Raw genomic sequence first — 27,326 nt, 5'->3', positions numbered from 1 at the left:
GTTGAGATGCTATGTGTTTTTTTTTCAATTAATTTTAAATATAACAAAGAATTTAGTAAAATAACTTAGTTATTAAGCTGGTGTTAGGAACATAAGTTGTGACTAAGGTTTGGTGCAAGCTTTTCATTCAAAACAAGACATTTGTACTATAGAGCCAGAGGCAGTTTCAGCTGGGTTGGTATCAAAAGGGTTAAAGTGGTTGGTGTTAGGAAGGGCATCTAGCTGTAGAAACCATGTCAAAATAGACACTGGGGTATGATGCATTTCTCTAACTCATCAGGCCCTGTCAAGCAGTTCAGCCCATGCCAACATGGACATTACATGATGCTGCTGTTGCTGTTGTTAAGCAACAAGACAGATAAGGGGGATTAGGTGATGGTTTAGGGCTTAGGGGCGGGAGAGCCCAGACCTCGAAAAAAAAAAAACTTTGGTCGTCTTGTTCTAGTTGAGGGCTCTTCATTAACGCCCGACACCACTGGGAGGTGGCCCTCGAAGTCGCTGGAAATGGAGATCTCCAGGTCCAAATTTTTGAACGGCTGTTGCTGCTGATGATGGTAGTGGTGGTTGCTGCCATTGCCACTCGAGGGTATGCTGCTAAGCATTTTGTCTGATATGCTAAGGGTTCTGCCAGCTCAAATTGCTTCTAAGTTAGGCACATGACCAACAATTTTGAGTGAAGTGGGGGTCGAGTCAATACCACTGACCCCAGTAAAGGACGAGTACTTTATTTCATCAACACTGAAGGGATGAAAGACAAAGCTGACATTGGTAGGATTTGAAATAAAAAATAAAGAACTGGATCATATACTTCTAAACAATATTTCCAATGCCCTAATTTAACCAGCCTGCTGCCTTGATGAAGATGATGCTGGTGATGATGATGATGATCTCTTATTTTCTTTTACTTGTTTCAGTCATTTGACTGCAGCCATGCTGGAGCACTGCCTTTAATTGAACAAATTGACCCTAGACTTTATTTTTTTGTAAGCCTCGTACTTATTCTATCAGTCTCTTTTGCCAAACTGCTAAGTAATGAGGTCGTAAACACACCAACATCTGTTGTCAAATGATGGTAGGGAGGACAAATACAGACACACAAATATATACATACATATATATATGACAGGCTTCTTTTCAGTTTTTATCTACCAAATCCACTCAGAAGGTTTTGGTTGGCCTGAGGCTATAGTAGAAGATACTTGCCCAAGGTGCCACATAGTGGGACTGAACCCAGAACCATGTGGTTGGGAAGCAAGCTTCTTGCCACATAACCGTTCCTGCGCCTATATCCACATAGCCACTCCTGATGATGATATATGAAAATGAGGGTGATGTTGATGATGAGGAAGAGGAGGAGGGGAGGGGGAAGGGGAGGAGACCTTTGACAACAGGTTGCCGTCCACTCTCACAGAATTAAATGGAGCAAGATCGAGAGCCCTGAGAAGTAAAATTTAATAATCATGATGTGATGAAGAGATGATGATGTCTATGATGGAAAAAAACAAAAAGACAAACATTTTAATATTTATTGTACAACATATTTGACAAAATTTACAACATATTCTGTTTTAAGTTTTTCAATCTCATTTTTCAAGATTATTTTTAGTGCAAAAGATTCTTTGGAAGTTTACACAAATTATTTCTGGAATTATTTATAAAGCTTTCCTAATCAGAGCAACTGACAGCATGGAATTTTTCAGTAATAACAAAATCGCTAAAGTGGCAGGTAGCAGATATTGTTTTTGAGTAAAAAAAGTAATTTTTACTATTTCATTGCACAGAAACATCTGTCAAAGTAATTTTAGTACTGTGTCCATACTTGCTGCCAGCCATGAGAAGCAAAAGTCGACATGGAAGAATGTGTTGGCAGTGCACTTATAATGTGAAACAGTGAATGGACAACCAGCCTATATGCAATTTGCTGAGAACAGCCCCAAGCCAATCACAGGGGTGAATGCTTGTTAAGAAAATAACCAAGGGTTATTTGTTGATCTGATGGTACAGGGATGAGAATAGTAATGAATTAGGTTCACAGTTACTGAAAGAAATATTTTGGCTGGCTGATGTCATCATAAAATCTTCACAAGCTTCATAAAAGATTATCTTTATAACACTTATTTGGTATTTAAATGCTACATTCTTATAAGAAGAAAATGACAAAATTGAAAGCTTGGACAAACTCTAAAAATATGTATATGTATATATTTTATATCACACACACATACCAACACATATCTATATATACACACACACACACACAAACCACACTTCTTATATTCAAATAAGCTGAAGAAGATCAATAAATAACTTCTTTTATGCATATTAATAATTAGGTGGTTGGAGGGTCAAGCCATTCTTGAACAAATCTCATCAGATCTTCACAAAGAACCAGTAATAATAGATCTCCATTACCAATAGTGCAAGGTACCAATCATGTGACATGGAACGATTAGAGCAAAGAGCAATACAACAATGCTGTTCTCTTGAATACAATGAAAAGAACAAAACTGATGATCAGCCATGTTACTTAGATCAATATGGTACTGAATAACAAGTGATTTTCTTTGAGCAGAAGAGCTTTCATTTTAATGATGACCTCTACAACACACATTGAACAACCATTTGTCTCACTTGTTCATCCATCCAGGTGACAATAGCTAACTTCAAATCTTTCTTCTGCACTGTATACCTACCCTACTTACACTTTAATTTGACTGACAGACAAAACTCACAGACAATTGTAACAACCATATGTAATATTCCACCACAAAGTCCAGTCTTTATTGTGATGTGGTGGCCTGTGTGTCCCAGTGACTCAGAGAGCTATGCCAGCAGAGTGAAGCTTGTAGTAAGACCTCCTGTGCTGGACAGGTCAAAGGACAGAGGTTGGACTAATATAGACCACCTCTTCCCAGAGGTAAAAATGGGTTTGCATAGGGTCAACATCTCTACCTAGAAAAAGCAATGTTACAGAAACATAGGTGACAATTCGTAACAAACAAAACCTGGGAGAAGAAGGCTTTATGTGGTATAGTAAAATCCAAAAGGAAACTGCAAGGCTGACCCCTTTTCTGATCACCAGGAGACAGCCCCACCACAAGTCAAGACCAGTGGAAGAAAGTCGCTGATGTCCTATGCTCCATCAGGAGCAAAGGGCTTAAGTATGTAGTACACACATGTAATATGGCTGCCAGCAGCTGTGGATTTGATAGGATCAAAATAACAAAGTAAAAAAAAAAAGTATATCCCCCCCCCCCACCTCTTTATTTATAATTGTTCAAAATTTTTAATTTTTGGGTTTGGCAGTCAAGATGAACATAATCTCTCAGCTGCAGGATGTAGCAACTGTTTCTTGCATAAACTGGTTGTTAGGAAGAACCCGTGGAACAAGAACAAAGGGCCGACACAAATCCACTTTATTTTTCTGGATATGAAATGCTGGAGCAACCCATGATCCACATGGGCATTTTTCACCTAGAAATGAGGAGAAGAAAAAAATTATAAATACATAACCAATAATTAAAAACAGATTTAAGAAAAATAAGTTAATTTCTGAGAAGCTCATTTCAAAATTAGGATAATAGTTTTTCAGTTATACAGTACTTTTAATTGCACAATGTTTCAATGGACTCAATTTGTAATCATTATCAGGTGTTTTTCTTCCAGAAAATGTATACAGCCTCAGGCTAAATTAGAACTAGGAACCTTGGTTAGATAAAAATTTTGTAAGTCACCTGTACATGTCCATCTAGCTCGTCTTGGGCAATATGCTGTGCTTGAAAAGACCTATTGAGTCAAGTGAAATTATGGTTGTGGCCAATGCCAGTGCTGCCTGACTGGCACCTATGCTGGTGGCATGTAAAAAGCACCATTTGAGTGTGACCCTGCCTGAGTGTTATATGCCAGTAGCATGTAAAAAGCAGCCACTACATTCTTGGAGTCGTTGGCGTTAGGAAGGGCATCAAGCTGTAGAAACCTTACCAGATCAGATTGGAGCCTGGTGCAGCTTCCAGGCTTGCCAGTCCTCAGTCAAACTGTCTAACCTATGCCAGCATGGAAAGCGGACATTAAATGATGATGATGCTCTTAGTCTTTGCAAATAATTTCTTAGTCACCCCATAAAGGTTCTTAAGGAACTGTTCTCTCATCCATTTACTCTCCTTCCTTCTGTCAACATACCTGATATTTCTTTGCATGTTATGACATTTTTCTTTAGATCTTCATACAGGGCTAACAAACGTTCTTTTGCTTCAGGTCTGGCCTGTTTTCAATGTTTCCATAATTTCTTCTTCCTTTTCCTTAACTGTTTCATTTTCCTTTCTCATCTACTTTTGCTGCACTTAGTAGATGGCTGCTTCTTACTAAGCTCATAGATCTTGTTTGTGAGCTTATTCATTTTGTCTTGGGTTGACCCCTTCATTTTATGGATCATCTCCCATACTTTACCTTTGTAAGTTGGGTAACTGGCTTTCTCATGTACAACTGGTCACAAAATCTTTGGTTTCTTCATCATCTTTTCTGGGGAAGAGGCATCTTGGCCGAGAGATTTTAAAAAACTTCAGCTGGAGAACTTATCAATCCACTGTGGTTTGACTCCTGGGATGATTTGCTTTGTGTTTGACAATTAAATGACCTACACTGTTTTCATTTGTTCATACATTACTTGCCTTGGTGGATCATCAGTCTTACTTTGGTACCAAAAGTTTTGCTACACTTGTAATCACTTTCAGTCTCCTTCATATACCTTTGTACTGATCCTGCTTCTGATTACAGATCCATACTGTCCTAAATATCCAAGTTTCATTGATTTTTTACTCATCCCTCTTGGTTAGATAGAATAGGCTTTAGTGAGCTAACTTTTATGCATTTACATTTGTTGTCATTCACTATTTTCCATCTCAGAAGATTGTAGGAAGATGACAATACATCATTGGTAGCTTGAAGAAAGATGCTCAGCTGTAATGTGTTTCACCTCCAGATCTCATTCCAACCCACTTTCCTTTCCATAACCTCTTCTTCCCATTTGGTCATCTGACTTTGCTGAGAGCATTGAATCGAAATGCAGTTCCTTTTTCTCTGCTTCTCCAGCTTTAATATGGCCACTACCAGCAGCTCTGCTCTCCCTCTGAGTCATGGTTGAAAATGGTTTAAATGGATTACAACCAACATCTTTCTAGTCTCTTTGAATTGCTCCCACTGTATCTCAATATTCAAGTGATGCTATCATGTCATCAACTTCTTTCTCAACATTCCATTTTCTTGTAGTTTTGACATCTGACATTATCTCATATTTCTACGTCATCAAATTCCCTCAACATCATGACTGTTTTCACCTTTTCAGATCTCAATGATTGATGTTATAGGTAGTCAAAGAGACCTATTTCAACATAGCACTGAACTGTAAATTATTCAAGGTAGACCAAGCAGTTTTTTGATGTAAATACAGCACGATCTCTATTCTAGACAAAGCAATTTCATATATGAGCAGAGGCCAAGCAAGACAGTGGTATAGACCAAACTATAACCACCAGGTGTTGTGAGTGGTGAGAGTCATGAAATTGAATTTATCTATGTCTTTAGGATAGACATTTTAAGGATTTGACAAAAAATTAATAAATACAAACTTACCACACCAAATGAATGATCCAATTTTTGCCAAACACTTTGGACATGTTAGCTGCAAAAATGAATGAATAAACAGATTAGCTAATGATAATTAGATTAGAATTTCCAAGTAATTTTTATTGGAATATCTGTTCAATATTTCATAATTCTTGTACAGAATGTTATTAAACTAAATATCATGTGCTAATTTTTGCAAATATTTGCACTAATTGTTGCAACTATTTTCTGATCATACAAACATCTAGAAAAAATTCTGTGTCTGATGTAGAAACTGGGATGTGTCCTGTTACTTGTATGATTCAGGAGCACTAGCTCAGACTGTTTGTGCCATGTTGCTCAATTATCCAAGATAGATCCTACGTGGTGGTGTCAAAAGGTTTCCAGACTAGTTATGTTAAATAAAAAGTAACTTATTTATCTAAGTTTTAACATCATCACTTTGAAATAGACACCTTGTGCAACAATACACTGGTCCCAGCATTCCTGCCACTTTTGGAACCTGGTCTGGAAGTAATTTTCTATAAGCAAGTTGAAGACCATCTGTGATTCGCTCTGGCTCTCAACAATGGTGGTAAAATGGTGACCTTTGAGCAGAATTCTTATCTTGGAGAAGAGACAGAAGTTCACAAGTGCTAAATCTGGTGAACAGGGTGTGTGCAGAAGCAATACCATGAGGTTTTTGGTGAGAAACTCACAAGAGAGGAGAGCTCGGAGGCGGGGTGCATTGTTATGCAGAATCCAATTCTTTACATTCTGCAGATCTGGTCGATTTTGCCAAATATTTGACCTCAAATGCCTCAAAATGTTACAGTAGAACTCTCGATTGACCGTCTGGCCCTGGGGGATAAATTCTCAATACACAGAACCATATTTCCAGGGGTGACACTTGTGACAAGTCATCCAGGGAGATTCTTCCACTTTTGAAGTACCTGTGCTCCTCGAAACATTGCATATAATCCATTGCCTAATCGCTGTAAGCTTGCCGAAGCATGCTCAATGTCTCTGTAGCAGACTTCTCAAGTTTAGCCTAAATTTCATGCTGGCTCTTTGTTACTATCCATGACAAAATCACATTGTACAGCATACACATGATCACAAAAACGCAAATTTCAAAACTTGCAAAGTAAACACAGGGATGTCACTCAGCCCACTGCCTTATGAAGGTCACTGCTAGCTCTCACTGCACACACAATCGTGTGCTGCCATCTGCTAGTGCACTACAGAACTAATCTGGGAACTTTTTGATACCACTTTGTACTTACCATATTCTTCTTAGATAGAAAGAGAAAAATTTAAGAACATCATTTTACAACAATGTGTCAGAAAATTGAGCAGCTCTTATTATCAGAGGCATCCAAATCATGAGTCACCATGCTTTGTTTCAGAGGTAGTATATCTAATATATCTTACTCTGTTAAAATACTTAAGAAAAATTATATTAATGTGTCCTACTTGTTAAAAAATTCTATATTTTGTGCAGCTGAAGATAGCACTACATTTAAATTGGTGTAATGATTGCATAGTTCAATTAAATGGAGCCAGTTGAAACAGTTGTACTGCATTACTTCTTGATATCCTGTTAATTATTTTGCTATATAAGAATTAAGATATAAACTCAAATTAGGCAATTGACTTTTTATAGATACACAGTTGATTGCCTAATTTGAGTTTATATCTTAATTCTTATCTTTTGTCTCGGGTTCAATCTGAGCAATTCTATATATTTTAAGAAAGAACAATAATATATATATATATCATCATCATCATCGTTTAACGTCCGTTTTCCATGCTAAACGATGATGATGATGATGATGATGATGATATATATATATATATATATTATTGTTCTTTCGTACAAAATATATAGAATTGCTCAGATAATGGAGCCCTCTGTCAAAGATGGCATATGAGCATTCAGTTTTGATGAATGGCCTGTACAAATGATTCATTTATAGTCATCAAATGCTCAGACCACTCTCTCCACATCAAATCGATGTAGCCTGAATAGGTGCATGGTGTGCTATGCATCAGGTGTTGAAGTCGTTGCAGAGCATCACAGAGTGATAAAGTGCTTTGCTCAAAAACACAAAGGAATTAAAATCATGATTGCTAGATCGTGAGTGTAACACCCTAACCACTAAGCCATGTGCCCGCATACCTGTGTATATATGCATATATATATATATATATATATATATATATATATATATTACCTGTTGAGACAAGTGAAATCGAAGTCGAAATCAAATTCGACTGGCATCCGTGCTAGTGGAGCACTAAAAGCACCATCCGAGCGTGATCATAGCCAGAGCAGTTAACTGGCTACCATGCTGGTGGCACGTAAAAAGCACCATTCAAGCGTGATCATTACCAGCATCGCCTTGCCAGTGGCACATGAAAAACATTCGAGTGAGGTCGTTGCCAGTGCCGCTGGACTGGCTCTTGTGCAGGTGGCACGTAAAAGCACCCACTACACTCTTGGAGTGGTTGGTGTTAGGAAGGGCATCCAGCTGTAGAAACTCTGCCAGATCAGATTGGAGCCTGGTGCAGCCATCTGGTTCACCAGTACTCAGTCAAATCATCCAACCCATGCTAGCATGGAAAGCGGACGTTAAACGATGATGATGATGATGATGATATATACATACATACATACACACGTAAATTATACACACAGAAGTTTCATATACAATGAAATAATTGCTTTTACCTTGCCACTCTGATTAGTAACTACATCAGCCATCCATTGGACAGGTTCAACAAACAGAGATTCTTTACAAGTAACTTTATTCTTTTCTGAATCAGATTTACGAAGATTTGATAGTTTGGAATTCCAGTCAAAGGATCGCTCCCAGTCTCCAGTTGTGTGTGAAAGAAGGGAGCTTTCACGGAACAAAGGATGCCTGAATAAAATAAGAAGAAAATGAATGAATATTCTAATTCAGGTTTAAAAGGTTAATAAAAGATATAAACATGGCAGTGTGGTAAGAAGTTTGTTTCCTCCAGTCCAAGGATCGCTCCCATCTCCAGTTGATGGTGAAGAGGGACCTTTTCACGGAACAAAAGGATCCTAATAAATAAGAAAAATAATGATATTCTAAGCAGTTTAATAAGGTTAATAAAAGATATAAACATGGCAGTGTGGTAAGAAGTTTGTTTCCCAGCTGCATGAGTTTGGATTCAGTCTCACTGTGTGGTAACTCGGGCAGGTGTCCTCTACTACAGCCCCAGGCTTACCAAAGACTTGTCAGTGGAATGGAAACCGAAAGAAGTCTCTCTCTCTCTCTTTTACTCTTTTACTTGTTTCAGTCAGTTGACTGCGGCCATGCTGGAGCACCGCCTTTAGTTGAGCAACTCGACCCTGGGACTTATTCTTTGTAAGCCCAGTACTTATTCTATCGTCTCTTTTTCTTTTGCCGAACCACTAGGTTGACGGGGACATAAACACAACCAGCATCGGTTGTCAAGCAATGGGGGGGGACAAACACAGACCACAAACTACAGGCACACACACACACAACATATATATTATATATACATATATACGACGGGCTTCTTTCAGTTTCCATCTACTAAAATCCACTCACAAGGCTTTAGTCGGCCTGAGGCTATAGTAGAAGACACTTGCCCAAGGTGCCTTGCAGTGGGACTGAACCTGGAACCATGTGGTTGGTAAGCAAGCTACTTACCACACAGCCACTCCTGTCTGTCAATTATATATGTGTGTGTGTGTGTGCATGTTAAATAAAATGAGACAACAAAGTCAAGGCTGTATGAAATTTCTAAGATATTTATAAAGAAAAAGGTAGTCTTACAGCTGTTTCAAGGAAACGAAGGATATCCCTTCATCAGAGACGATATGAGAGAATTAAATAGAGGAAAATAGTAGAGTTCAATATAAGAAGTTATTTTCAAAAGGGAGAGATATAGGAAGTATAAATGGAACTCCCATTTTAGATTTTCTGAATACCAAAACCTCTCCTGGGCGTATATATATATATATATACACACACACACACACATATATATCCACTCTCCCCCACATGCCTATCGGCACACTCTTCATGCTCTTGCATATCTAGTACCCCTACCAGCCATTCCAATTTCTCTCACCATCACTTGCCACATCACCTCTTCCCCATTTCTAAACATCTCCACTCACACTCTTGTGAAACATTCCCTCTATCCCCCCCCCACTGCTTCCAGTAGATAGGCTCCAATACATCTCCAACACCATCTCTTTCTCTCTCACTCTGACTGTCTCCTAATCCTATCTCACCTTCCTCTTTTTTCATTTCCTACTGGATTAGCCAAGTATCTCCAGCCAAGATGTCTTTGTCTCACAAGTTACTTGGCAACCCCACTGATGTTGGTGCCACATAGAAAGCACCCAGTACACTCTATAAAGTGGTTGGTGTTAGGAAGGGCATCCAGCCATAGAAACCATGCTAAAGCAGACAATGGAGCCTGGTGCAGCTCTCTGGCTTGCTAGCTCTTGTCAAACCATCCAAACCACAGACGATGATGATGATGATGGTGGTATGTGAGTGTGTGTGCATGCAACGTGCAATATTTGTAAATGAGTGTCACCATCATGTTAGTAGTGTCCTTCATTTCCAATCTTCCATGAAAACATGTTTGCTCATGGTGAAATATCAACTTGCTTGGAAACAAGGAAGAGTTGGTGACAGGAAGGGTATCTGGTCATAAAAAAATCTGCCCTAACAAATTCCATCCAACCATGTTAAGATGGAGATGCTAACGTTAAACAGACGATAATGTTGCCAATGTTGATTAAAAAGTTAATACTCAAAGGGAGGGTAAAGAATGACAACTGAAACAACACATGTTGTTAATTCTATTTCTTTCCCAAAATCTGTCTTTTTTAAAAGCTCCTTACCTACATTTTTTTGTATGTGTGTTTAAAAAGTGTGTATCTTTATCCTTTACCGTTCCTCTTTTACTTGCTTCAGTCATTGAACAGTGGCCATGCTGGGGCACCACCTTGAAAGGTTTAGTCAAACAAATCAATCTCATTACTAAATTTTTAGGAGTAGTACTTATTCTATTGGTCTCTTTTGCTGAACCACTAAGCTATGAGGATGTAAACAAACCAAAACCAGTCATCAAACAGTGGTGGGGAACAAACACACATATGTTATACAATGAGCTTCCTCACAGTTTCTGTCTGTCAAATTCACTCACAAGGCATTGATCAACTTGAAGCTCTACATCAGTGGTTCCCAAACTTTTTGGGGCTTCTGTCCCCTTGACATCTGGGCCACATTCCTAGTGACCCCACCCCCAACTAACCATCACAAACATAGACCTCTTTCTTAAGTAAATTCAAAGCAATTGTGTTTCACAAATAAAACTTAACCTAATGAACCCATTAGACATCTGTCATACATTAAATTCTTTTCCTTACCTGCATTTCTTACATTTATACAATACTTCTGTTTTGGGATGATTTTCTGTTGGACTAGCAACGAGCAAGTTTTTTACATCGTTGTTGAAAATTTTACCTGGAAAATGAAAGAAGAAATATTCATAAAATGATTTGATAAGAAAATTTAAAATATTTTGTTTTTGTATTTGGTTTGCAAAATTCTTGCTGTGAACTCCTGTGTTGAAACATATTTTGTTGTATCTTGGGAGGGTCATTCTGCCAACAATAAACACACACATAGGTTATATTTCACTTTGTTTATCTTTTATTTGTAAATTGGTTAAATAGTTAGCCAACTGACTAATCAATTGTTTGATTAAACACTCAGTAAATAAATCAGTCAGGTAGGTTAGTTAAAGTCTGTGTGTCACCATTCATAACCTCATCAATGACATGCTCTTTCTATTCTAGATCTGGTCTGATATTATTACTCTCCTGTGAAACCCTTTTAATACCAACTTGCCTGAGACTGCCCTTGTTTCTACAATATAAACGTCATGCTTTAAAGTGATCTTGTTTAAAACTTTCCTTCAAAATTCAATGTTAATTCATGTTCCAGACACCAGCTTAATCATCATCATCATTTTCATAATTTAATGTCTGTTTTCCAAGACAAAATTATTTTACTGAATTCTTCATTATTTTCAAAATTAATTGAAGCAAAGGCAGTGTATTTCAACAAAAATATGATAAAAAATGTGTTAAAGAAAAAAATATTTATGAAAAATTATTTGATTAGAAAGATTTATAGTTAGTATTGGATATTCGAGAAATACTCTTAACATTATGAACCTTCAGACTTCTAGCCAATTCAGCACACCACTGCCATAGTACATTTTCTTCTTTCTTACCTCATCTAATGCCAGCAAAGCTTATGAGGCTTTGCCACAACAGACAGCACACAGCCAATGACAGTATTATGAAGTGATAATGTTTCAGTCTAAGGCAGTGAGCTGGCAGAAACGTTAGCACACCGAGCAAAACGCTTAGCGGTATTTTGTCTATCTTTACGTTCTGAGTTCAAATCCTGCCGAGGTTGACTTTGCCTTTCATCCTTTTGGGGTAAATTAATTAAGCACCAGTTGCATACTGGGATTAATCTAATTGACTGACCCCCGCCCCAAAAATTGTGGGCCTTGTGCCTCTAGCAGAAAAGGATAATGCTTCAGTCAATACCTTGTCTAATGAGCCATTGTGATTCCTTATGACAACATAGAAACATCTGCTTTTGATTACTTTATGCATTTAAACATTATTTTACTGGTTTTAGTCAATGGATTGCAGCCATGTGGGGGGAACTACCTTGGGGTGTTTTTAGTCAATCATTCACTCTAGGTAACACATTCCAGAACGTGAACAGAAGAATAATCAGGATGGGTGGATGAAGGTTGTAGAAAGAGAGTGATAGGAGATTGGGGAGAGAGAGAGAGAGAGATATGGAGGTGGACAATAAGAGTAAGTGCTGGATGTCAATAGCAAGAAAGACTTGGAGTAAAGGAAGTGATGACTGACAGAGCTGAATGGATGATGGTGTAACTCAAGAAGGTACTGCCTTCTTGTCAATTTAAGAGAAAAGTAATCTTTTCTACTCTAGGCACAAGGCCTGAAATTTTTGGAGGTGGGGTGCAATCGATTGATTGACCTCAGTACACAACTGGTACTTAATTTATCAACCCCTGAAAGGATGAAAGGCAAAGTGGACCTCGGGCAGAATTTGAACACAGAATGTAACGACACGAAATACCACTAAGCATTTCGTCCAGCATGCTAAGATTTCTGCCAGCTCGACACCTTGGTACTGCCTTCTTGAGTTACATCAGCAGAATAATACAGCAAATAAAAAAAGTGGAAGAATGTTAGGGAGATAATATTTAGCTTTGAAAGGCTTTAGTTGAACAAGCTGACCCCAGTATTTATGTCCTTTCAAGTATGGTACCTACTCTACTGGTTCTTTTGCTCTCTTTCAAATTGCAGGATGTAAACTAATTAACACTAGTTGTCAAGCAATGGGGGTGGGTGACAAACAGACAGACACACACACAGATACATATATGAGGAGGTGCTGGAAAGTTCCTGACTTTGGGTAAAACAAAATACAGGAGGATCAGAAAATTGTGATTTTATTCAACATATTCCCCTTTCACACACTTATTGCAGTGGTCCTTCAGTTTTTCTAATCCCTATAAAAGAACTCGGAAGGATGGGCCTCTAACTAGGCATTTCATGATACCCTTAAAGCCAGGAACTCTCAGATATATATATATCATCATCATTTAATGTCCACTTTCCTTGGCGTTAGGAAGGGCATCCAGCCGTAGAAACACTGCCAGATTTGACTGGGCCTGATGAAGCCTTCTGGCTTCACAGACCCCAGTAGAACCGTCCAACCCATGCTAGCATGGAAAACGGACGCTAAATGATGATGATGATGATGATGATGTATAGGTTGGACAGTTTGACCAAGAACTGGCAAACCAGGAGGCTGCACCAGGCTCCAATCTGATTTGGCATAGTTTCTACAGCTGGATGCCCTTCCTAATGCCGACCACTCCAAGAATGTAGTAGGTGCCAGTCATGTAGCACTGACATTGGCTACACTTCAATGGTGCTTTTTATGTGCCACCAGCATAGGTGCCAGTCAGGCGGCACTGGCATTGGCTACGCTTGAATGGTGCTTTTTACATGCCACAAGCATAGATGCCAGTCAGGCAGCACTGGCATTAGCCATGCTCGAACAGTGCTCTTTACGTGCCAAGTGAAGCAGCACTGGCACTGACCACACTTGAATGGTGCTTTTTACGTGTCACCAGCATAGTTACCAGTCAGGCAGCACTGGCATCATCCACGACTATGATTTCACCTGGTTATATATATATATATATATATATATATATATATAATCACCATCATCATTTAATGTCTGTTGTCCATGCTGGTATGGGTTGGACAGTTTGACTAGAGCTGACAAGCTGGGCAGCTGCATCAGACTCCAGTCTGATTTGGCATGAGTTCTACAGCTCGATGCCCTTCCTAATGCCAACCACTTTACAGAATGTGCTGGGTGCTTTAATGTGGCACCACATGGGTGCTTTTACATGGCATATATATACTACAGGCTTCTACACAGTTTCTTATTTCTTTACTGCCCACAAGGTGCTACACACAGTGGGGAGAAACAAGGACAGACAAACGAATTAAGTTGATTATATCGACCCCAGTGCATAACTGGTACTTATTTAATCACTCCGAAAGGATGAAAGGCAAAGTCGACCTTCTACACAGTTTCTGTCAACCAAATTTACTCACAGTGCATTGATTGGTCAGGGGATATAGTACAAGATATCTGAACAAGGTACCACCAAGTGGGACCGAACCCAAAACTATGTGGTCACAAAGTGAGCCTTTTACCCACAAGTCATATTTGCATGGTAATTATTTATTGAGAAAGACAAACTGCTTTGATTTCTTACCTTCACCAAGTTTCAAGCCAAACATATTCAACTTGAATGTTTTGTAATCACTGTTGTTCACATTAATATCATAAGCCATTCGGGCAAACAACTCCAGCTGGAACTGGAATCCAGTGTTAGGTCTGGCATAAAATAGAAAGAATACATTTATCATCATCATCATTATTTCAATAAATCATCCCTAGGGCTTATTCTTTGTAAGCCTAGTACTTATTTTATCAAACTCTTTTGGTGAACCACTAAGTTATGGAGGACATAAACACATCAACATTGGTTGTTAAGCAACAATGGAGAGACAAACACAGACATACAAACACACATATATATATATATATATATATATATATATATATATATATATATATATATATATACGCTGAGCTTCTTTCAGGTTCCATCTACCAAATCCATTCACAAGGCTTTGGTCGCCCTGAGGCTATAGTAGAAGACACTTGCCCAAGGTGCCATACAGTGGGACTGAACCCAGAACCATATGGTTGGGAAGTAAGCTTTTTACCACACAGCCACACAAACATAAGACAGGTAGAATATTTTGGTCAGATATGGCTGTTTTAAACGCTAAAGGATTAAGCATTAAACTTCCATCAGAAGGCTGTACTTTGCTCTTCAGAAGACCATAGGTGGCTGATCTCTTACTTATCTCATCTTTAGAGATCATAGTCATTTCAAGTCTTTTCTTTTATTCTTTTATTCATTTCAGTCATTTGACTGCAGCCATGCTGGAACACCACCGTAAAGGGGTTTTTTTAGTTGAAGAAATCAACCCCAAGATTTATTCTTTGCAAGCCTAGTACTTATTCTCTTGGTCTCTTTTACCATACAAACTAAGTTACAGGGATGTAGACTCACCAAACGATGGTGGGGGAACAAACACAGACACAAAGACATACAAAAATAAATACATATAACAGGCTTCTTTCAGTTTCTGTCTACCAAATCCACTCACAAGGCTTTGGTCAGCCCAAGCCATATTAGAAAACACTTGCTCAAGGTGCAATGCAGTGAGATTGAACCCAGAACCATGTGGTTGGGAAGCAAGCCTCTTACCACACATAGGCCATGCCTGTACCTATTTATATCTACACTATGTTTTAGTTGGTTCAATCTTCAGCATCATTTGTGACATAACACTTTAATTGCAAGTAATTATCTCAGACATTAAGATATTTAAAATTCATACCTGATGCAGGGTCTACAGTCTTTGACCATATTTAAAGCAGTTTTGACATCTAATTGCTTTTTCTGCATGAGCCAAGCAATTACCACGGTGGCACTTCGGGAGCAACCAACAAGACTGAAGGAGAAAATATGGGAAAATCTAGTTAGGTAAGTTAAGGGACAACAAATAGAAATGTGTGTGTGTGTGTGTGTGTGTGCATGTGTATGTGGGTGTGTGTGTGTGTGGTGTATACACACACAGACACATATATATTGTTAAGTATACAATAAAACCAACCAGTTCAATCATCATCTTATGCTTTTGAAAAGGTTTCATAGAGTCAAATTTTACAATGCCTGTGTTTATGTAAATTACTGTGTCAGATAAAGAAAAACATAAAGGGATGAAGTTTAGAACACTGATTTCAAAGCACTGAACCTCATGAAGATGACAAAGGATTGAGATATGTGGCACATTGCTGTACTTGAGAAGAGCTCCCCAACACAACAGAATTGAGATCCTAAAACCAAGGTGTCACGAAAAAGCAATGGTGCTGGTGCCGTTTAAAAAGCACTTGCGAGCAGTTGGTATTAGGAAAGGCATCCAGCTGTAGGAACCAAGCTAAAACAGACAATGGAACCTGGTGCAGCCCTTGGCCTTATCAGTTCCAACCCATGCCACCATGGGAAACAGACGTTAAGTAATAATGATATATATCTTTTGAAGGCGGCAAGCTGGCAGAAACGTTAGCACGCCGGGCGAAATGCGTAGACGTATTTCGTCTGCTGTTACGTTCTGAGTTCAAATTCCGCCGAGGTCAACTTTGCCTTTCATCCTTTTGGAATCGATTAAATAAGTACCAGTTACGCACTGGGGGTCAATGTAATTGACTTAATCCATTCGTCTGTCCTTGTTTGTCCCCTCTATGTTTAGCCCCTTGTGGGTAATAAAGAAACAGATATCACACATGCACATACATATATATGGTAACTTTCTAACCAGCCATAACTGGCAAAATACTTGACTACATAAAATTATATCTATATATATATCTATCTATCTTTTATTCTTTTACTTGTTTCACTCATTTGAAGGCAGAAATACCAGAGTACTGCCTCAATATATATATATTATATACACACACAGCCCGTCAAGTTCAACCTTCGCATATTCGCCGTGTCAGGCCGAAAAACGAAATGTTCCCAAGATAAGAAAATCTTTCTAATCTAATTCATCCCGTAATCTGTACCAGTAATATTCTCATGCAAATTTGTCTGATCTCTAGTGGTTAAGCTGTTTATTATTATTATTATTATTAGTATTAGTATTATCCCTTTGACCCCCAGTCGACAATTTGTTTATTAGTATTATTATTTCGCCTCGTATTGCATATTCTGTATAATTTATTAGTTATTGTTGACCATCGGTTTCCGGCCTCGTGTCTTGCTAAATACAGAATAGATATTTGAGTTTCTCCATACAGGATTTTTTCAATGGCGGCCGATTTTCGCGGGGTTCCACTATTCCCTTCTCTCTCTCTCTCCCTCTTTTATGTTGTATGCCCTCCCCCCCTCTTCCTTTCCCCCCTTCCATTGCTAAGAGCATTTTTAAGCCAGCCCGTCAAGTTCAACCTTCGCATATTCCCGGTGCACCCGCCCTTGCCCACCCCCACCACCAATACCGGATATCTCTATATTTTTGCTCCATCTATACCGGATGTCGCTTCTCCCACCACCATTATAGGTGTGTACTCTTCGAACCCCCCTCTTCAATACGCTATTTCACCATGCATTACCCCTCTCGTGATATCCTACGTTCTACTTGTCTAGAACCTGTCATCGTTTCTCCGAACACCCCTCCCCACTGGTGCTCCCCTATATTTCTGCACCCTCCCCCCACATAAAAAGCACCATCCGAACGTGGCCGATGCCAGCACCGCCCCGACTGGCTTCTGTGCAGGTGGCACATAAAAAGCACCAACTGACCGTGGCCGATGCCAGACCCCTCTGGCACCTGTGCAGGTGGCACGTAAAAAGCACCCACTACACTTGCGGAGTGGTTGGCGTTAGGAAGGGCATCCAGCTGTAGAAACACTGCCAGACGAGACTGGAGCCTGGGGCAGCCCCTGGCTCCCCAGACCCCGGTTGAAACCGTCCAACCCGTGCTAGCGCGGAAAACGGACGTTAAACGATGATGATGATGATGATGATATAGAATAGATCATCATCATCATCATCATCGTTTAGCGTCCGTTTTCCATGCTAGCATGGGTTGGACGGTTCTACTGGGGTCTGTGAAGCCAGAAGGCTTCATCAGGCCCAGTCAAATCTGGCAGTGTTTCTACGGCTGGATGCCCTTCCTAACGCCAACCACTCCGTGAGTGTAGTGGGTGCTTTTTACGTGCCACCTGCACAGGTGCCAGACAGAGCTGGCAAACGGCCACGAACGGATGGTGCTTTTTATGTGCCACCGGCACGAGGGCCAGGCGAGGCTGGCAGCGGACACGAACGGATGGTGCTTTTTACATGCCACCGGCACGAGGCCAGTTGGGGCGGCGCTGGCAACGGTCGCAAAACGGAAGGTTCTCTTACATGCCACCGGCACTGGTAACACATCTGCAATTTCCATTGATCGATTTCGATTCTGATCCTCACTTGCCTCAATGGGTCTTCACAAGCAGAGTTTCGACATGCCACCGGCACTGGTAACACATCTGCAATTTCCATTGAACGATTTCGATTCTGATCCTCACTTGCCTCAACAGGTTTTCACAAGTAGAGTTTTGTGTCCCAAGAAGGGAAGGTATGCATACGTAGGCTGGCTCCATCCCATGTAGAAGGCCACGGGTTATGGACTCACTTGTCCTGCCAGGTTTTCTCGCGCACAGCACACTTCCAGAGGTCTCGGTCTCTAGTCATTTCCTCAGTGAGACCTAAAGTTTGAAGGTCGTGCTTCACCACCTCGTCCCAGGTTTTCCTGGGTCTGCCTCTTCCGCAGGTTCCCTCAACCGCTAGGGTGTGGCACTTTTTCACACAACTATCTTCATCCATTCTCGCCACATGACCATACCAGCGCAAACGTCTCTCTTGCACACCACAACTGATGCTTCTTAGGTCCAGCTTTTCTCTCAAGGTACTTACACTCTGCCGAGTATGAGCACTGACATTACACATCCAGCGGAGCATACTGGCTTCATTTCTTGCGAGCTTATGCATATCCTCAGCAGTCACGGCCCATGTTTCACTGCCATGTAGCATGGCTGTTCGTACACACGCATCATACAGTCTGCCTTTCACTCTGTGCGAGAGGCCTTTTGTCACCAGCAGAGGTAAGAGCTCTCTGAACTTTGCCCAAGCTATTCTTACTCTAGCAGTTACACTTTCAGCACACCCGCCCCCGCTGCTGACTCGGTCACCTAGGTAACGGAAACTATCAACTATTTCTAGTTTTTCTCCCTGGAAAGTGACGGAAGTTGGTCTCAGAGCATTTTCAGTGTTTACTGTTCCTGAACATCTGCCACATACAAAAACCATCTTCTTAGTTAGCCTTCCTTTGACATTGTTGCACCTCTTATGTGTCCATAGCTTACACTTGGTGCATCTTATAGAGTTTCTACCTACACCTTTTCTACAGATTGAGCAGGGCCATCTACCTGAAGGCGTTTGTGATTTGTCTACCTTCCTACTGATTACGACTTTGATTTTAGCTATGATCCTAAATTCCTGAATACTAAATATATGACTAATATATGCTATGGGCTTTCCATTTTGAAACATTTTCCCTGTTGCTGCAAATTCAGATGCATCAACAGTGAGTTTGTTTCACACTTGATAGAGAATGTTGCCGAAATACAGTATTGTATGTTTTATTTCTAAAAGGTCTATTTTTGATATAATCTTTAAGTAAAGACATTCCTTTTTTGTGCAAGAGGCTCATATACATATATCATCATCATCATTTAATGTCCGTTTTCCATGCTAGCCTGGGTTGGACGGTTCGACCGGGGTCTGGGAAGCCAAGAGGCTGCACCAGGCTCCAGTCTGATCTGCCAGTGTTTCTACAGCTGGATGCCCTTCCGAACACCAACCACTCCATGAGTGAAGTGGGTGCTTTTTATGTGCCACTGGCACAGGTGCCAGGTGAGGCTGGCAACGGCCATGATCTGTTGGTGCTTTTTATGTGCCACTGGCACGGAAGCCAGTCAAGTCAGCACTGGCATCGGCCACATTTGGATGGTGCATTTTACGTGCCACCGGCACAGGTATCACAACTACAATTTCCATTTGATTTTTTGATGTTGATGTACTTGACTCAATAGGTCTCCTCAAGTACAGTGTGTGTGTATATATATCATCGTCATCATCATCATCATTTAATGTCCGCTTTCCATGCTAGCATGGATTGGACGATTTGACTGAGGACTGGCAAACTAGATGGCTGCACCAAGCTCCAATCTGATCTGGCAGAGCTTCCACAGCTGGATGCCCTTCCTAACGCCAACCACTCTGAGAGTGCAGTGGGTGCTTTTATATGCCATCTGCACGAGAGCCAGTCTGCCGGTACTGGCTACGGCCACGCTCGAAATAGTGTTTCTTTACGTGCCACCTGCACAGGAGTCAGTCCAGCAGCACTGGCAATGACCTCGCTCGAATGTTTTGTTCACGTCCCACCGGCACAAGTGCCAGTAAGGCAACGCTGGTAACAATCAAGCTGAAATGGTGCTTTTTACATGCCACTGGCACAGAAGCCAGACAGCTACTCTGGCAGTGATCCCGCTTGGATGGAGCTGTTAGCACTCCACTGGCACATACATACATACATACACACACACACACACACACATACATATATATATATATATATATATATATATATATACAAGTGATAGATAGATAGACACACACACATACATATATATATACATATATATATATATATATATATATATATATATATATATACAAGTGATAGATAGATAGACACAGCAGGAGTGGCTGTATGGTAAGCAGCTTGCTTCCCAACGACATGGTTCTGGGTTCAGTCTTACTGCATGCCACCTTCGGCAAGTGTCTTCTACTATAGCACTGGGCCGACCAAAGCCTTGTGGGTGGATTTGGTAGACAGAAACTGAAAGAAGCCCATCGTGTGTGTGTGTATTTGTGTGTCTGTCTTTGTCTCACCACCATTGCTTGACAACTGATGTTGGTGGGTTTACATCCCAGTAACTTAGCAGTTCGGGTTGATTTTTTTCGACTAAAAGCGGTGCTCCTGCATGGCCGCTGTCAAATGACTGAAACAAGTTAAAGAATAAAAAGATAGATAGATAGATATAATTTTATGTAGTCAAATATTTTGCCAGTTATGGCTGGTTATAAAGCCACCACATATATGTATGTGTGTGTATGATATCTGTTATTGGACCATGACCATGCTGGGGTACTGCCTTCAAAAGATTTTTGTCAACCACACCAACCTCAGATCTCATTTCAATCCATTTTTACTGATCACTATAAATGAAATGACTATGTTTTTTCATTCTGGCAGAGTTTCTACAGCTGGCGTTAGGAAGGGCATCCAGCTGCAGAAACTCTGCCAGATCAAGATTGGAGCCTGGTGCAACCATCTGGTTGGCCAGCCCTCAGTCAAATCATCCAACCCATGCTAGCATGGAAAGTGGACGTTCAGTGCCGCCTCGACTGGCTTCCGTGCAGGTGGCACATAAAATGCACCAATCCGACCGTGGCCGATGCCAGCCTCGCCTGGCACCAGTGCAGGTGGCACATAAAAAGCACCCACTACACTCACGGAGTGGTTGGCATTAGGAAGGGCATCCAGCTGTAGAAACATTGCCAGATAAGACCGGAGCCTGGTGCAGCATTCTGGCTTCCCAGATCCACGGTCGAACCCTCCAACCCATGCTAGCATTGAGAACGGACATTAGACGACGATGATGATGATGATGATGCAGCGATTTACATAAATACAGGCACTGTAAAATTTGACTCCACAAAGCCTTTTCAATAGCCTGAGATGATGATTGAACTGATTGGTTTTATTGCTTACTTAGCAATTTATTACAGTAGTTAGTAGTGAAAGCACCTATGAAATACAGCTTTTCAACTGCTCAGAAGTCTCATTAAGTAAACAGCCTCAGTAACCAAAGTCAGAACCCTTAAGCAACTACCTAAAAAAAATGATGAAAACTGTGTCTATATTTTACAGTCAACTCTAGTTTATTTTCATTTTAATAGGACATTAAACAAAAAAAAAAAAAGGCCATCAGGTATACCGTTGGCGGATTTCAAGAAGCATGGAAGTTTTGAAGGATGAAGTGTCTCGACAGCTAACTACTAATGCGGGTAGTTTATTCCATGCTTCAGCAATTCTGAGCATGAAAAAATGTTTCCGAAAGTCATGGGTGCTGTGTTTTTTTTATTTTATAAGCATGTCTGCAAGTGTTTGTCATACAGAATTCAGAAAGGTGCCCAAGGTTGTTGTTGGAAAGATGTGGATAATCTTGTGGGTGTCTACCAAATCAGTTGCCAGACGTCTGATCTTCAATGCATCCAAGCCCAAGGAAGCAAGACATTCAGAGTATGGTAGATGTCTGACGGCGGGTATTCGTTTTGTTGCACATTTTTAACAGTTTCCAGATTTATATGCTGAGCAAGATAGGGGTTCCAGACTGGCTCTGTAAATTCCAAGTGTGGACGTACCATTGTCGAATACAAGTTAAAATAGATAGCTGGAGAGCGGCTGACATAGGTCTTACTGAGTGATGCTAGCACCCACTCAGCCTTCTTGACAATCTTAGAGATATGGTTTTACCAGAGAACTTTCATCTAATTCTTCCAGATTTTTCTGTTAAAACTGTATTGAAATCATTTGTGATTGGGACCTAACAGAAAACTATCTCTTCCAGCCTGTGGCGTTTGAGATGTTCGGAGGGACTGGGCCATTGACCGCAAAGTTCTTGTCAATGTTGGCAGCTCGCCTCAACGGGGTGTCAGGTGATGCCCGTGAGGACGCCATCCCCCGTGGTAATGCAGCGAGTGTGCTAGCTTGCTCCAGTAGATTCCGTTAAACCTTGTGGTGTGCGTCCAGTTGCTGTGCTAAAAAGAAAAAAATTCCCCACAAATGGTTTCAATAAAGTTTTAACAAAGATTTGGAAGAATTAGATGAAAGTTCTCTGGTAATTTTCTTTCATATAAATGTTTTTGTTAATTCAAAATTTACCAGCAAAATCTTATAAAATGACATTGTTCTAAAAGATGTACATGTTTAAATGTTATATATGAAAGCAAAAACCTTAATTTTTCACATATTGTTTCAGATCAAATCACCTACATGTCCGAAATTTTTAGTGAATTTTATTAAGACACCTCATCTCGAGGAACCCTAGAAACTTTTCTCGGAATCAACAGAGAGAAAGACAAACGTAGATGACAATAATCAAACAGCGGTAGCAGATGATGGAGGAAGCATAGCCACAGTCATAGGATAGTTTACTAAAGTACAGAGTGTACGTTATCAATAAATAAATATACGTATTGATAAACACACAAATTTAGTTTCGCTGTGAAATTAGATCTACAAAGGTCTTTCCTGCAGATAGGGATGAGGTTCAAATCGGCTGGTTTTACTCTTAATTAACTATTCACCAGGATTCGTTCACCTCTCACTTTCTCAAACTGATTATAGTAGCAGAAAGCTACATATATTAAAATGTAAACAACAATAGGCAGAGGCACAAACGTTATTCATATTGACAATTGTTCCTTTATAGATAGAAAAAAATTTCAAGTTATCTATCTAGATCTTAGTGTTTCATCGACGGAAGTAACCCAAGACACTTGCAGTATCACGGCCAACGATCTCCAGGTTGACACGTTGGAACAGACATGCGCCTTCGAGATCCTCACCTGGCACTTCGGCAAGCACATTTGCATAATGTTACAAGGTTGAGGAACATACAATATTACAGTATCGATAAATAGTGTGGGTTACGAATATGTAAATACACGAACTGATATCCAGACATATTTAGCCTCACCATGGAAGGGAAGGAGAGCTAAGTGAATCCTAACCGTTATGTAATAGCAAAAATGAACAAACGAATGGGTTCGATTTTCAACTGAAGCTTCAAAAAGGCATACGTGAAGTCAGTCTAATTTCATAGTGACATTTTATATGGTACTATTTAAGAAGAGTGGTCCCGGTGCGCGCACTCGCGCTAGCTAGTCGTGACTAGTCAATCCTACAACGACTACCTAGCAAAGCAAATAAAACAAAAACACAAAGTAAACAAAAAACTCAAAAACACAAAGTAAGGATCGACTAGCAACGACTAGCTAGCGCGGATGCGCGAGTACGCGCACCGGGACCACTCTTCCTAAATAGTATATACATATACACACACACACTTCGTTTCTTTTACTGGTTTGCAAGATTCCTTAAGTGAATTCGTGTGTTGAAACAAATTTTGTTGTGTCTGGGGATCGGTTCAACTTCCACTAATTTATTTATTTACTAGTCAGAGTCAAAATCCATTGATACGGTCGCAAATGCATCGACGGAAAAGCTCTCCGGAATAAATAAATAAATGATTGGAAATTGAACCGGTGAGTGCTATAAGGCACTATAGCACTATATATATATATATATTAGAAAAAATGAGGTAATCAGATCGGATGGTTCATATTTATAGATATTTATTTATATATTACATTTTTTACATATATATATCTATCATAAATAAATATCTATAAATATGAACCATCCGATCTGATTACCTCATTTTTTCTAATATATAATACCTGTACATCATCTCCAAACCTTCCATATATATATATATATATATATATATAGTAGAAATATGTTACGAAATGAAAATATAAAATACACGTGGAAATGTAAGGGTAAAATATGAAAAATCAACGAAAATGCATATTACAAATAGAAAAAGGCTATTTATGACAGGTAACGACAAATATATATATTTAGATTGACTGAGGTAATAATACAAGTCATAAAAATAGATAAATTAAATTAGAGATAAAACCACTATTAGGCAATTCAAACAGTGATATATATATACATATATACACACACTGATATGAATTCTATATATATTTATTGATTCATAAGACGCTGCACTGATACTCTAGTGTGCGCGTGCGTATGCCAACATAAATTCTGTTGAGGTCATCAGAATTTATAAACTTTTGAGAGAACGAGGAATAATTCTTTTTGGAGAAGGTTCTGAAAGAACATAGAAATCTTTAAATAATAGCATGTAAATATTGGGTTGAAAACCCCAAATATTTACATGCTATATATTTGTGTGTGTGTGTGTGTGTGTATGTGATACTTTTATCAGCTGCTCATCTCACAGACCTAATAATAAACAGCTGTAACATTGATGGTGGTGATGTGTGAACGCAAAAATAATACAACAGATACACTTGGTCACCCTATTTCATATATAATTTTATGCTACTGCAGCAAACAATTAAGAAATAAATGAAAAATGATTTCTTCTCGAGAATTTTGTGCAACAGCATAAATAAATAAATAAAAAAAAGAACGAATACTCGGTTTTGAAACACAAAAATAACAAACGATAACAAGTGGTAACATTTCTTCTAGCAGATTATTATAAAAGTAGTTAACCCTTTACTCACCAGTGTACTATCACAGCTCCATTTACTCGAGCTTCGTCAATAAACCGTAAACATTCAGGAAAATAAGTCAGTAAGTTTTCATCGGGCATGTCCAAGACACGGATGAATTTACATTTGTATTTATTCTGGATTTCAGGAGGTAGGGGCCTATCCAGAAGACTTAGAACATGAGTAATTTTGGCATCAGACATGCTCTCTTCGTCTTTAACATCTTCAAATCCCCCTACATATATTTTGTCGTAAACTTGATCCATATTTGAAAATAATAAAGAATTAACGACGATCCGAAAAGATGTAATTTGATAATTGTCTCCCCTTACTTTGACAAACGGAAACGTACTAAAAAGTACAAGGTAAATTTTATTTCCGGCTGTTCATCAGTTCTTAGCGGAGTGAGATTACATGTTACCATATTTAGTTACGTCCCTTCACATTTTTGGCACGGGGCCAGCAGTTTCGGGAGCGGGAATAAGTCGGGAATCCTGCCGGAAAGTGTAAGGACGGTTGCTTCTGATAGGACTGTGTGGAAGAGGTACCTTAGGACGCTACCCCGCAACACTTCCAGGAATAGTGGACGAAGAATATGGATTGGATGGATCTTTTACGTTATGAGTTTAAATCATGAAAGCGTCGATCGACATTGCTTTTTTTTTTCGCCCCCTGAGTCAAATAATTAGCAATCATTCGACCACTTATAGCCCTTCTTGCAATTTATAGCCTTCTAACAATGTCATAAAAGAAAAGAATATATTTCTAAGATTAACACAAAGTCCAAATTTTGTGGGTAAAATATAATCGATAAATCAAATTCAATATTTGACTACTACTTAATTTCAAAGACCACTGCAGAATTTAAACGCAGAACGTGAAGGGCCATTACAAAATACCGCTCTTTGCATTGCGCTAAAACCCACCGAGTGATAATCATTACTGCTGGAGTAGTAATGATTTTTTAGTCTAAGAATTTTATTAAAAAATATTGTTATCTTTGTGTCTTGTAGGTGGGAAATATTTTGTAAAGGATTTTATTATAAATGTCTCTGGTAGTTGAGGAATCGTTTTTAGTCTCAAAAGGTTTTATTAAAATGGACAAAAGTAAATAGTAAAACTGAACAAAAAAGGCATGCACCCTCTCAGTTATGTACTGTTCCAAGGAAGACTTATGTTCACCTCTAAAAAATCGAAACCATTCAAAACACATCACCAAGGATAACGAAAAGCTGAGAGTCTAGGACAACCACTCATCCTCAGTAGCATCATCTCCGGTGAGATGGAGACGTCAGCGGTGACAAATACTTCTTATGAGTAGCCATAGAAATCTCGTTGAGAAATAAAATTCAACGGCAAATTGTAGTATTTTAGTATTCCGTTCTGCTCATCCATGGATGTAGTAACCCTCAACTGAATTAAATGCAGGTAAGTGGTGAGCTGGCAGAAAAGTTAGCACGCTGGGCGAAATGCTTAGCAGTATTTCGTCTGTCTTTACGTTCTGAGTTTAAATTCCGCTGAGGTCGACTTTGTCTTTTATCCTTTCGAGGTCGATATATTAAGTACCAGTTGCGTACTGAGGTTGATCTAATCGACTGGCTCCCTCTCCAAAAATGTCAGGACTTGTGCCTAGAGTAGAAAAGAAATGCAGATAAGAACGAAATTCTATGGGAAATAACTCTAGTTACTTAAAGCAGAAGTTATTTCCCTTAGTACGGAAATCGTTTTATCTCTACTTATTGGAAATGAAAAACCTTTCGTTTTTAAAATTTATTCATTCGTAAGTACTCTTGAAAGGAATGACACGAGAAGTGTCTATTATATATATAAATATTATACTTTTACTTATTTCAGTCATTTGACTGTGGCCAAGCTGGAGTACCGCCTTTAATTGAACAAATCAACCCCAGGACTTATTCCTTGTAAGCCTA

At 39.4% G+C, this 27,326-nt stretch overlaps 1 protein-coding gene across 1 annotated transcript; it reads right to left on the bottom strand.

Moving 5' to 3' along the window:
* Positions 1-1,605: 1,605 nt before the first annotated feature.
* Positions 1,606-25,752, bottom strand: LOC115224762 (dual specificity protein phosphatase 12). The gene is made up of 7 exons (XM_029795703.2): positions 25,408-25,752; positions 15,746-15,859; positions 14,545-14,666; positions 11,054-11,150; positions 8,336-8,528; positions 5,629-5,677; positions 1,606-3,474 (listed from the first exon to the last, which is right to left on the bottom strand). Exons 1-7 carry the CDS (start codon positions 25,659-25,661, stop codon positions 3,326-3,328), a joined length of 978 nt encoding a protein of 325 aa, XP_029651563.2. The 5' UTR covers positions 25,662-25,752; the 3' UTR covers positions 1,606-3,325.
* Between the last annotated feature and the right edge of the window lie 1,574 nt (positions 25,753-27,326).

The sequence above is a fragment of the Octopus sinensis genome, linkage group LG1 (genome assembly GCF_006345805.1).
Source record: "Octopus sinensis linkage group LG1, ASM634580v1, whole genome shotgun sequence".
Taxonomy (NCBI): domain Eukaryota; kingdom Metazoa; phylum Mollusca; class Cephalopoda; order Octopoda; family Octopodidae; genus Octopus; species Octopus sinensis.
The sequence above is the reverse complement of the archived record's forward strand: the minus strand, read 5'-3'. Positions and strand labels throughout refer to the sequence as shown.

Bases quoted from the DNA above. Each gene is read 5' to 3' on its own strand.
- LOC115224762 (XM_029795703.2), bottom strand. From the start codon at position 25,661: ATGGATCAAGTTTACGACAAAATATATGTAGGGGGATTTGAAGATGTT. The intron at 11,151-14,544 runs GTAAGAAATCAA...TTCATTTTCCAG, and splicing joins TGGCTTGAAACTTGGTGAAG to GTAAAATTTTCAACAACGAT. The intron at 5,678-8,335 runs GTAAAAGCAATT...TCATTTTTGCAG, and splicing joins TTACTAATCAGAGTGGCAAG to CTAACATGTCCAAAGTGTTT.